General features: G+C 42.8%; 1 protein-coding gene across 1 annotated transcript in view; it reads right to left on the bottom strand.

Annotated features, from left to right (window-relative positions):
• Positions 1-440: 440 nt before the first annotated feature.
• Positions 441-13,455, bottom strand: part of LOC111770273 (uncharacterized) — a 49,557-nt gene continuing 36,542 nt past the window's right edge. The window contains exon 6 of the mRNA XM_070249157.1: positions 441-3,067. Within this exon, the coding sequence (XP_070105258.1) occupies positions 3,017-3,067 (51 nt within the window). The 3' untranslated portion in view covers positions 441-3,016. The remainder of the gene's footprint in view (positions 3,068-13,455) is intronic.

Here is a 13,455-nt window from a genome sequence, read left to right on the forward strand (position 1 = left end):
GTTTGCTGCCTGTACCCTAGGAATGCCACTCACTTTTCTAAGGCAGGGCTCTGCTGCCATTTTTGCACTATGAGGTCTGGTGTCACTGCACAAACTAAGTTAGAGTTTAAATATCTGTGTCTGTTATCAGCCAAGCGTTCCTCACCACACTGCCTGTCCTTCTCCAGCGGCCTCTTGATTAAGGATCTGTAAATGTTTTATAAAATCTCAGCTAATGAAGTTTTGCATCCCCCACAAGGAAAATAGCATGTATTACTTATGCTGTGTATTGTGATCTTCAAAGCAGCAGACACAATGTTAACTTATTCAAATCACCTAATTTGTCTCTTGCAACTTCATAAAATATTCCTGGAATGGAAATTTCCCAAGTGGATCTTGGCAAGAGGAAGTTTCCAGCAGGAGTAAGCAAGGAGGAAAAAGAAATAAAGGATCACTTTCACTTTATGCTTTCTTTTCCTTTTAATTAAATAAAAGCAGCAGGGTGTGCAAACTGGATTTTGGTCATATTAATCAACCCGGGAGGAGAATGATGTAAAGTCGCAAAAATCTGAGAATATGAAGGGTATCTCATTTAGGAATTATGAATATTTCTCCTGTATATATATATATATATAAGACTATAATTCTTTTACATCAATACACTCAATCTGCTCAATGCAGTGTCTGGCATCTATCGATGGGGACTCTAGCTGTAGATCACGGGCAGGCTCATGGCCTAGTCTTGGCCTCAGCTTGGTCCATCCTGCTGGTGCTTTCCCCTCAGGTGGTATCAATGACTGATCAATTTTCCCTGAGCATGACGCAAGCAGAAGAGCCAACACTCTAAGTGCCCGGAGCGCAGGTCTCCCAAGCACTCCCACACCCCTAGCCTGGCGTCAGTGCCCGCGGGTGCCTGGTTCCGAGTCCATTGGCCCTCCAAGGCAGGCACTACTGTTGCCCGATTGGCAAATGGAGAAACTGAGACACAGAGAGATCGCTCTTGTCCAGGGTCACACAGGAGGTACTGGAGCTGGTTGTTCCTAAGCAGACCGCTCTTCATCACCATCTCGTACCGACTCCGTTCCACAATAGTTTCCAGGAAAAAGAGATTTTTAAACATTGTTAATTGTGTTATTTTTAATTTCCTAAGTCCTTCTCCCCCCCGAATAATTATAAGGTTAAATGAAAATCTGCTGAAAATTAGAAGAAAAGATCATCGTGGGAGCCCCAGGGAGATACAGGAAGGCAGGTGGATGGGAGGAGGAAGGGCAGTGAGGGTCACAGGTGAGGCAGAGAGGCACGAAGGGAATAGGACACCGGTGTTCTCGCCTTGATAAGCTGGAGAGAGACCCAGGAAGGAGAAGGTCAGGATGACCCGGGACAGGAAGCGTGGGCCCGTCCTCTGGACTCCAGCGAGAGGACAGCTCTGGGAGCTGAACTGCTGGGTCACCTCCTGATGGGAGTCCAACCTCGTCCCCAACACTGGCCTCTTCTTGTTTTCCACGTGGTGTCAGCACCCCGGCTCTACCTGCTCATTAGAACCGCTGGAAGTGTTGAACAGTCAGGTTTAATTGGAATTGATCTTGGGATAAGTGGATGAAAACGTGCTTGACAAAATGCTGCACAACAGAGGAGCTCCCTGTCATCCTGTGGGGCTTCCTCACGAGCAGGAACAGTGCCTCCCGCCTGACCCCACCAGGGCTTGGTCCTGGGGGGAACAGAGGGTCAAGCCATGTGTCCTAACTCCTCCCGGAACATCATCCTTCCTGCCCTTCAAAGCTCAACTGCTCTGCTTTGCAAGCCTGGCCTGCAGTGAAGGGGCTGGGCCCATGCCATGGGGAGTGGGGATAATAAAACATCCTCTCAAGAGCCCGCTGAACTTCAGAGGAAAATTAATTCCTCTGGGGTCACTTAATTAAATGAATCATTATATGCCTTGCGAGGAGCACCCAGACACCTTGTCATATTTGAGCACTCAGCTTCTAATGCCTGTGGAGAGCAGAGCTCCGTGTTTATGAGTGAATGACTGAACGCAGGGAGCGAGGAAGGAGGGACCGGAGTCAGAGCTGCCCACACTCCTCAGACACTTCTCCCCAACTCACCATCGATCCAACAGTAGTGGAAGTAAAGATCATACAATTTTGAACTGGTTACATCGCTCATTTTACAGTTGAGAATAATAAAGGTCAGAGACAAAGAGGTTAGGGATCGGTTAATGTGGGACTTTATCCTGATTTTCCCAAATATAAGCACTTCCCTTCTCTCCTTTCCACTGTTCAGAAGCAGTCATGACAGTTTTCTGAGCACCTGGTTAACTTGTCTCTGAATTAACTTCACTTCTAGTTGCCTCTTCCGGGGAAGGCCTTGCAGTCCGTCCACAGTGGATGCAGTGGAATGCGTCCTCCCTCCTCTCCTGGCCCGTGGGCTCCTGTGATCGCAATGGGTACTGACTGGAGCCGGGGTTGGTGTTATCACAGGCCTTGAGATCATGAAACAGATGGGACTGGGAGCCACCCACTGCCGTGCTCCGGGGAAGCCAGGGAGCATTGTGTTCCTGATCCCAAAGGCTCCTGAATCCAAGGCAATCCTGGGCGAGGACTGTGGGTTTCTTTCTTGCTACCACAGTTTGAGGCTTTTAATTGTAATTAACTAAGATCAAGGATCTAATGAGGATATACTGCAGCAATCTATATATAGAAATAGGAATACGTAGATTTAGCACTGCTACACTCCAAATTTCAAACCCTGTAGAATGAGGAATTGGGACACAAAGCTGACGCTTCATTTGGGTAAATTTGCTCTCTATTTGTCATGGGTTCTTAAACACAAAGCAAATTCCAATGAATTAATAAGACTTTGAGGAGGAAAACAGAGCAGAGCTCCTGAGTTCCACTTCCTACCACCATCCTTGTCACGTGTAACTGAGGACAGCACTTTAGGAAAAGCAGGAAACAGCCTCAGATGTCTGGCTTGTTTCGAACAATTCCACTGTTTCTTCACAGTTTTCCATTGATGGGTTGATGGCGGGAGAATTTCATCAAAAGGATGTCAAGAAATTTTCAGGGGGTAATTCCACGTTTTTCGATCCCTTTGAATGAAACATAATATTATTCATTACCGAACAGAGATAATCTTGTAATTCTTACCTCGCATGTTTCTTGTGAGGATTAAGTGAACTAAAACCAGGTTCTGTGTGTGAAAGTTGTTTGCAAACGGTCAAGCACTATGTAAATGTTACTATACATAACATTCAAATAAGTTTTTAAAAAGAATGTTCTTTTAAAGAAAGAAACCGATTCTTTTCTACTAGAACCCTATAGGCCAGAAGACTGTAGATAATCATGGATTAACTGTAAACATAAAGAAAGAGACTGGAAAAAAAATCCTATCAAAGCCATTGCTTTGGGGCAAACTCAAGTGCGATGAAAGCTGAAATGTTTTCTTTTATCAGAGATCCTTTTCTGGCACCTGAAATGATTTCTTTCATGTCTGAAAGTGAAGAACGAAGCAGCATGCTCCCTGGAGATGCGCGATTGTTACCATGGTCTCATAATATATTGGCAGCGATGTGGCATCCGTGTACACCTGTCACTCAAGGGCGCTCCGTGCAGATGTGGCAGGCAGGCTCAGGTTCAGCAGTGGGGGTCCTCCCTGCCCCCACCCACACCTGGCGCTGTGCACATGCAGAGAGGCCTTTGGCTGCCCTCCTGCCCACCCTGTGGCGCAGCTGTGGAGGCCACATGCATGCAGGCCTTGACGTGTCATGGGGCTGCGCATCAGAGCTGTGAGCCTGTGTGAGCAGATCTGCAGGGTGACCCAGTGAAGACCTGTGCAAAGACAGGCAAAGCTGTCCCACACGAATTCCTAGGAAAACTTGAGGTCCTATCCCAGGAATTTCCTTCCAGCCAAACTCTACTACATTCTATTAGGTGCAAGATTGAGGGGTAGATTTCTAAATTTGGGGAGCATTTTCCTAGTTTTTTGATTCAGCAGTAGCAATCTCAGCACGTGGTGACTTAAAAGTTACCAAAAAGATGAAGAAAAACTGCCCAACCTTCTTATTATTACGAAAAGAAGCCTCATCATGGATGTAAGAGACTCTAAGAGGGCTTGGAAACGTGGTCCTTTTTCTGAATGGACTGGTTCCCACATGGAGTGGGCAGGTGGGTGCTGCTCTCCAGAAGAAACAGTGCCGTGGGTATGACCCTACTCCACGCCTCAGTGTGTGCCGGGTCCCCAGAGTCTGAGAAGGAAATTGTGCCTCTATTAGTATTGTTCTCATTAAGATATCCCAAATGCTCAGATTTTCAAGCTTAAAGTCAGTTCATGCTGATTCTTCCCATGGGTTTACCCCACCAAATCCTTACCCAACTTCCACCTAAGATGCAGGTTTGAGACCTACTGAAAAGGCCACAATGGCTTCACATTTCTTCTTTGTTTTCCTCCACCAAGGCCCCAGAGACCTGAGGTTTAGGGTATCTGCTCACCTGGTGACAAAACCCAGAAAGACAGAATCTGAAGGCTTAGATTTACCTTTTGTGACTGAAATTAAGAACTCTATAAACTATCTTCTTTGACAAATAAAAATGGCAAGCATTAGGATATATTGGAGTATATGAGGAAGCCATTTGGTATAAAACTAATTCGGCCTGATTCTTTTTTTCAAAAGGGCCTGACTGTGGCTATTGAGCACGCATTGCATATCTACTTAGACATTTCCTATGGCCAGAACAAAGGCCCTTGAGATAAAGGTGCAACTTTCCCCCACATTAGCATTTCCTTAGGGATAAGCATTTTTCCTTAGGCTAGGAATTGATTGCTGCACTCACCTCCCAGCTCACCTGTGACCACCCAGCTGGAGACAACAGACTGCCACCCTGCTGTGTTCACAGAGACAGCAGACCTACCTGCTATTTCCATCAATCGCTGTGCCGACAGAGCAGTCTCGCGACTATTGTAAAAGGGACATTTCAATCCTATGTGAAACATCCTCTTTGAGGGTATATAACCACCCTTATACCCCGACTTCTTTGGAGTGCTCTGTTCCTTTGTGGAAAGACTCTCCCGGGTTATAATCCTCAGATTTAAGCTCAGAATAAACTCACCCAAATTTTCATTTATAGATTGGATATGGATTATTTTCGTCGACAGATCTTGGCGTAGTCGCGGCAGGATTTCAGAGACACCCACCGGAGGCCACCTGGAATCTACACTGAACCGGCATTCGGTACCAATAAGGGCCCATTGAGCCCCCCCCGGATCACTGCATTCTTCAGGTGACCTTGGTGAGTTCTCCTGAAACCCGGACCTCCTTATTTTAAGTCGATGGCCCAAGAGTTTATATGAGCTGGGTAAGGTCTTAAGACTAGAGGTTTTGAGGGGTACCGGTACAGTTCCTAGGTGGAGAAAAACCTAGAGAGAATTCCTAAGCCTCAGGGGCTTAGAGGAGCTTGGAGTGAGCTGGGTTGGTTGTCCTTTTAATTTGGCTTTGAATTGGAAAGAATTGTATTTATAAAGTCTGAACAAACTGCTTGATAGAGAAATGAGAGACTGAATGTCTTCAGCTCCGAAGAAAAGGGACACTTGCTCCTCCCGGCCTTTACCAAAAGGCGCCCTTAGGTGACTAAGGACCTCAGCGGGAGTGTCAGAGGATCAATCCTCGGACGTGCAGCGGTCCCATAGGGAACTCCACTCTCATTCACAGTAATTAATTACAGGCTTGTCCGGGGACGCGCACATAAGGGCTGGTCACCTGCGCTCCGAGCTCCCACGGCAGTATTAGGCGGCCGGAGGGAAAAGCCGAGGCACGTAAGAGAGTGTTTACGACCTTTCTATGGGGAGTAACACTCACAAGCAGCACACTTCTGACCCACTACACTGTCCTTAGAAGTTGTTCAGACTTTATCAAAAAAAAAAAAACAGACAAGCAAAAAGAAAATGGGAAAACCGTGCTTTTTAAAGCCGGCCAGCTCCCGGATGGATGACCTCCCAATGGAACTCCAGCTGGTTTGCTGTATGGAAACAATGCTTGCAAGTATCTAACAAAATGGGAAGGATTAACTAAGAATGACTTAAGTGGCCAAAGTGGGGAACGTTCGATATCTCAAAGCTACTGTATTTGTGCGCACAAGTAGAAAGAGCCGGCTCTAAAACTAAAGCAAAAGAATGTGAAGCTTATTATGATTGGCATTTAGAGGCTTCAAAACGTAATAATGATAAAGTGAATTCTTTACAGGAGACTAACCGTAAATTGGCAGAGACTGTATCTGAATTTAAAAAGGATAAGAAGCCACAAACTGTCCCACCCCGTTTATCCCTTCCATCTCCTCTGCAGCTGCCTTTGGAATCTCAGAGCCCATCTCCTTCTTTTCTAAAGAGCTCTATTCCTTCTATTAAAGTAAGCGCTTACAAAAAGTTTTTCTGAATAGAACTAACCCAAATGTCTTCATCTCTCTTAGAGTTACAATGGCCATTTTCGTCTCCTTTTTAGCTTTGCAACCGGGAAACAAATCTTTAAAGAGTAAAAGGCTCCACCCCTGGGAGCCCCAACTTTGGGTTTCTGGGCCTGATCACCCCAGCAACCCTAAGTGGGGTGCCCTCTCTTGACAGTTGACTCATTGAGTATTTTAGTCACCTACTGAGTCAGCTATAAGGGTAGGAGACCTGTGATTTATTCTGTGAACTGTCCTGCTGGGGTTGTGTGCCCAGCATGGGAACTGTTGTGTGACTCTTATCTTGATAACCCTCTGGAAGAGGCCATGAGGGCGAGGTTTGATCTCATCTCTTCTTTTCTTTGTCTGTTTTGCTCATCATCTCTTCTGTTGTCACCAAGTCGAGGTTAAGTTCAGGCTGGACCTGACCAGAACCTGGACCTCCTGTAAATGGAAAACTTGGGTTTGTCTGTGCCTTTGTGATGCAGTTGGACAGGTAGATCAACCTGGAATGTAATTTGAGTTAAAACCCAGTTTCTGAGAAATCAAGAGTTTTGGCATAAAGTAAGTGCTTACATAAATTCTAAATGTAGTAGAAATTAACCCAGTATCTTTCAAGGTTAACGTCTTGTGAATTAACCTTTGGTAAATGAAAGCTTGTTTAAGTTTGTTGGTTTGATTGAAAATAGTCTTGTTGTCAGAGTTGTCGGTATTTGCATAACGATGCAGGCATGCAGCCTGGGTTTACTAGTCAAATAAGTTCATGTTGTCTGTTAGAAATTCGTCAGCAAAATAATAGCTTTAAATGAGGACCAGTTTTGTCTCATGTCTCATGAGGTTTTCATAGGTAATCTGAACATAAGTGTTGGAAACAAATGATTTAAATAGATAAAAAGTGGGTACAATAACTGTTTTATGGTCTGTATACTTGGAAAAGAAAACACCTTTGAAATTCTTTTTGGTTTTGCCAAGTCAAGTTAAATGATAAAAATCTGAGTATCTGGGTAATTTTTGGATTGGATAGAACAAACGTTGCTAAACATCTAAGTTTATCTGCTTTTGGTTTTTATTGCAGAGATGCTAAAGTCTATGGGTCTTTTACTGTAAAGTGATGTGTTCCTAGAAATTATGAAGTGTTTAGAATGCTGATATAAAAGACAATTTGTAATTGCTTACCTTTTAGTGTTTACTAGGGTCTGTTAATGGTTAAAAGTTCTAATTAACATATGTAATTAAAGCCATTGGAAATTAATAAGGAAAACAGCTCTGCATTCAAGGAAAGTTAAAATGTAAGTTTTCAGTAAAAAGGGTATAAAGAATGGAAATATTTTTGTTTGGTTGGTTAAGAAAGATAAATTTGTCCTAATGTACTAGAAGAGAAGAAAGAAAGCATGGGACAAATTCTGAAGGCAAAAAGAAAGTTGTAGAAGGTTTGTGAAGGAGAAATTCTGAAAGGAGTTTTATGCCTGGTCAAGTAGACTGAGATTAAAGTAAATCCAATTAAGTAAATGAGTTTTAATGTTAAAAAAAAAAAAAACTGCTAACAGAGATTAAGATCAAGAACCGGTTATACAGGACTGAATGAACTGAGGATGATTATAATTTTTACGACTTTTGTTTGAAATATTGTTTTTGATGTGTTGTTTTGTTTTCTCAGATTTAAGGAAATCTTTTCTCTTATGCTAACCATGTCTTATAGCAATCAGTGAAATTATACCTTTGTGAGCAAAACTGAAACATTTGTCCTTTTCTCCCTACCTGATCCCTCCAGAATTTGGAAACTCTTTGTGAGGGAGTATGGCTATTTCTTGGCAATATAGTTATTTGCATAAGTTCAATAAGAATCTGTTCTCCTTGTAACAGTACACATTTGTTATCTTACCAAAACTTTGACTGGAATGTCATGTTTGAGAGAAAGACACAGACTCAGATATGACAATACTGCCTTTGAGGAATAAGGTTGACTTTCTGGAAATAAAGCCACTTGGAAATATGGGCCTGGTACCTTGCTTTACAGAGAGAGATTCCAGCAATCTTACCTGGTAAGTAAGGAAGCTTGCTTATCTGGCAGGTGCAATGAACCTCGAAATATTCTGGGGAATCTCAAGAAAGGAGAGAAGTCACCCAAATCTAAGGTATTGCAGGCAAGGCCTCATGGAACAAATCCTTGGCTTGACTTTTCTGGCCTCAAGAAGTCTTTAAAGTTCAATCTGAGATTCCTCATGAAAAATTCCAGCAAAGCAGATTTAAGAACCTATATGATCAATTGCTATTCTTGCTGCACTTATGTAAATAATTGGGCCAAGTTTCTTGAAACTAAACTTATTTTGGCAAACCAATTAGTCTTAACTTGACTATCTTTGGTAAAAATGAGGGTGATTTTAGAGAGAAGAATTGTTTCAGTGAAAAATTATAATACGCATTTGTGGATATTAGATCCTAGTTCTGTTAATTGTCTTTGAGGCTTTTTCTACCTGTGAAGTGAACTGCATCCTGAATTCTTCTACTGAAATATCTGGTTACAAACCTCCAAACTAATGTTTTCAATTTTTCCCTCATTTTCATTTGGAATCATTGAGAATTGATCATGCTCTTTTTCCTGAAACCTTGCAAACTGAAGCTGAACAACTTGATAGAAACTTAAGAGAGATTCCTATCTGTTGCTGTGTAAGCTGTAAGCCACTCAAAAGATACCTGAATGCCCGATGACATCATCAGACATTTCAAGCTGCAAAAAGATGCTTTGACTCTGACATCTAGAAGTCTTCTTGACTGCCTGCCCCTGGACGCAGGAACTAATTTATAATTTGCTCCAACCATTAACCTTGTTACCTTCCAACATCACAAGGGAGAGAAGACCACGACTGCATTCTATTGTTTAATTTGGTTTACAAATGAGTCTTACTTAAGTGTAGGTGAGGATGTTACACTGTCTAGCCTCAAGAATGCCTGCTACTTTCTGTTAACTCTGCTAACCCAGTAAAAGATTTCCTTCTACAGGCTCAAGAAATTACCACAGAACAAGAGAAAAAGATGTGGCAGTCAAAAGGGGGAATTTTTGACACCCCCTCGCAGATGTGGTTCGGGCCCAATAAGAAACCCACTCCATGGGTCACAAGGCCACTTTCCCTTCCTAAGGGACCCTTTGAGGTATGACAATTGGACTTTGTCCAAATGCCACCATCTCAAGGATAAACATATCTTGTAATGATCTGTATGTTCTCACATTGTTTTGAGGCCTTTCCTTGCAGAAGAGCGATGGCTTTAGGTAAATTATTATCAAAAAGAATAAATTCTTGTTTGAGGAATTCCTCCCGAGTTACACAGTGACTGGGGGAACTCAAATCTATTTGTAATGTTTGGCCAATATTGCAGCATTTCTACTGTGCCCACCATCCTCAATCCTCAGTATTGGTAAAAGGAACTAATGGCACAACCAAAAGTTAATTGGCAAGCTTTCAGAAACATTTACTCTCTCACGGCCAAAAGCTCTTCTGCTAGTGCCCTTTAATCTTAGATCTATACTTTTTGTAAACATCGGCTGTCTCCTTTTAAATAATACAACAGCCTATGCAATTAAATGAAGAAATATATGAACCAGCTTTGCTTAAGGGATGTATTACATTGTTTTCATGGTCTTATTGTGGTGCTTAAAAGAAATGAAAGATTTGTAGCTGATTCTTTCACAGAGAAGTCCCAGAACTTAAGGATCATGGACTGTAACCTGAAGAATTTATTTATTGAAAGAGACATCAAATAAGACTGTTTGCAGCCCTGTCGAAAAGGACCAAACCAGGAGGAGAAGAAGACGACATCTGTTGTAGACAGCTGTCCCAAGACTCCGGACCAGGCCTGTATTCCCAACCTTATATCTCCTCATTTAAACCTTTGTTATGCTTAAACTGTATACCTATTTTATAATTGTTTGGAATCCTATCATACTTAAAGTGATTAATTTGGAACAGACTGGTCTTGAAGGCCAGGAATTTATCGAGTGACTCCTAATGGAACTCAATGGTTATGTGGAACAAATCTTTGGCCTTGGCTACTGCCTGGATGGCTAAAACATTGCACCCCGAGTTTCCTTTAAAAGCAGGGAAGGAGTCAGGCTGAGTTAAAACCTGTCGCCAATCTCCCTCTCTTTAAGGCCGGATGGGCTTGTTCAGTGCTCCGCTGGTATGGCTATATTTGCAGCCATATTTGCTCCTTTGGGCCTAAAAGATGTCATTATTACATATGGAAGATCTGACTAAATTTACTCAAGAAGGCCTTAACGATAGTCAAGCAGGAATAGTCTCATTAAATACTGAAATGCCTTTAATGAGAAGGGCTGTCATTCAAAACAGAATGGCTTTAGATATTCTTACTGCATCCCAAGGTGGTACATAGACAATCATTCAGACTGAATGCTGTGCTTTTATACGTCATGAATCTTCCAATGTGTCATCTCTGAAGAAGCAAGTGCATGCCTTATGCGATCCGACACCCAGTCTTGAGTTGTTTGGTTAGCTCCCTTCCGGTATCAGTTCCCTTTTCCAATCCAGATTGGAATTCTTATTTCTACTACTTCTTGGAATCCTTGTACTGGTCATAATATTCAAACTAATTGTTGTTTTCTTTTCTCAGTGTTGTAAGAGTAGCATACAAACTAAAGTAATGATTGCTCGACGGCTTTAGATGGTTGATCTGTCTTATAACCCTGGACAAATTTCCTTTTCTGCTAGAGACTATGACTAAGAATGCATTTCAGACTAATCCTTTCAAAAATGCTGTTATTATCGTTACTGTACTTGTTCTATAATCATATACAATGTAAATGCAAGGTGTCATAGAAAAGCGCATATACAATGTTTGTGCAACAATCTAAATTAATTACATAACATATGAAATGCTTCCTCTGTTAATAAATATACTTCCATGCTTGTCCACTATTTCCCCCCACCGTGGACGACTAGGCAAATAAATAAGATAAAAGCCTAGCACCGAGGGACATGATGGACCCAGGGCAGGCAGCAACCACCCTGGCGCCGAGGGACAATATTTTGATCATCAATGCTTTCTATCGAAAGATTAGAGATCAAAAGGGGGAAATGACAAATAAAAATGGCAAGCATTAGGATATATTGGAGTATATGAGGAAGCCATTTGGTATAAAACTAATTCGGCCTGATTCTTTTTTTCAAAAGGGCCTGACTGTGGCTATTGAGCACGCATTGCATATCTACTTAGACATTTCCTATGGCCAGAACAAAGGCCCTTGAGATAAAGGTGCAACTTTCCCCCACATTAGCATTTCCTTAGGGATAAGCATTTTTCCTTAGGCTAGGAATTGATTGCTGCACTCACCTCCCAGCTCACCTGTGACCACCCAGCTGGAGACAACAGACTGCCACCCTGCTGTGTTCACAGAGACAGCAGACCTACCTGCTATTTCCATCAATCGCTGTGCCGACAGAGCAGTCTCGCGACTATTGTAAAAGGGACATTTCAATCCTATGTGAAACATCCTCTTTGAGGGTATATAACCACCCTTATACCCCGACTTCTTTGGAGTGCTCTGTTCCTTTGTGGAAAGACTCTCCCGGGTTATAATCCTCAGATTTAAGCTCAGAATAAACTCACCCAAATTTTCATTTATAGATTGGATATGGATTATTTTCGTCGACAGATCTTGGCGTAGTCGCGGCAGGATTTCAGAGACACCCACCGGAGGCCACCTGGAATCTACACTGAACCGGCATTCGGTACCAATAAGGGCCCATTGAGCCCCCCCCGGATCACTGCATTCTTCAGGTGACCTTGGTGAGTTCTCCTGAAACCCGGACCTCCTTATTTTAAGTCGATGGCCCAAGAGTTTATATGAGCTGGGTAAGGTCTTAAGACTAGAGGTTTTGAGGGGTACCGGTACAGTTCCTAGGTGGAGAAAAACCTAGAGAGAATTCCTAAGCCTCAGGGGCTTAGAGGAGCTTGGAGTGAGCTGGGTTGGTTGTCCTTTTAATTTGGCTTTGAATTGGAAAGAATTGTATTTATAAAGTCTGAACAAACTGCTTGATAGAGAAATGAGAGACTGAATGTCTTCAGCTCCGAAGAAAAGGGACACTTGCTCCTCCCGGCCTTTACCAAAAGGCGCCCTTAGGTGACTAAGGACCTCAGCGGGAGTGTCAGAGGATCAATCCTCGGACGTGCAGCGGTCCCATAGGGAACTCCACTCTCATTCACAGTAATTAATTACAGGCTTGTCCGGGGACGCGCACATAAGGGCTGGTCACCTGCGCTCCGAGCTCCCACGGCAGTATTAGGCGGCCGGAGGGAAAAGCCGAGGCACGTAAGAGAGTGTTTACGACCTTTCTATGGGGAGTAACACTCACAAGCAGCACACTTCTGACCCACTACACTGTCCTTAGAAGTTGTTCAGACTTTATCAAAAAAAAAAAACAGACAAGCAAAAAGAAAATGGGAAAACCGTGCTTTTTAAAGCCGGCCAGCTCCCGGATGGATGACCTCCCAATGGAACTCCAGCTGGTTTGCTGTATGGAAACAATGCTTGCAAGTATCTAACAAAATGGGAAGGATTAACTAAGAATGACTTAAGTGGCCAAAGTGGGGAACGTTCGATATCTCAAAGCTACTGTATTTGTGCGCACAAGTAGAAAGAGCCGGCTCTAAAACTAAAGCAAAAGAATGTGAAGCTTATTATGATTGGCATTTAGAGGCTTCAAAACGTAATAATGATAAAGTGAATTCTTTACAGGAGACTAACCGTAAATTGGCAGAGACTGTATCTGAATTTAAAAAGGATAAGAAGCCACAAACTGTCCCACCCCGTTTATCCCTTCCATCTCCTCTGCAGCTGCCTTTGGAATCTCAGAGCCCATCTCCTTCTTTTCTAAAGAGCTCTATTCCTTCTATTAAAGTAAGCGCTTACAAAAAGTTTTTCTGAATAGAACTAACCCAAATGTCTTCATCTCTCTTAGAGTTACAATGGCCATTTTCGTCTCCTTTTTAGCTTTGCAACCGGGAAACAAATCTTTAAGGAGTAAAAGGC

Source organism: Equus caballus, chromosome 24 (assembly GCF_041296265.1).
Source record: "Equus caballus isolate H_3958 breed thoroughbred chromosome 24, TB-T2T, whole genome shotgun sequence".
Classification (NCBI taxonomy): domain Eukaryota; kingdom Metazoa; phylum Chordata; class Mammalia; order Perissodactyla; family Equidae; genus Equus; species Equus caballus.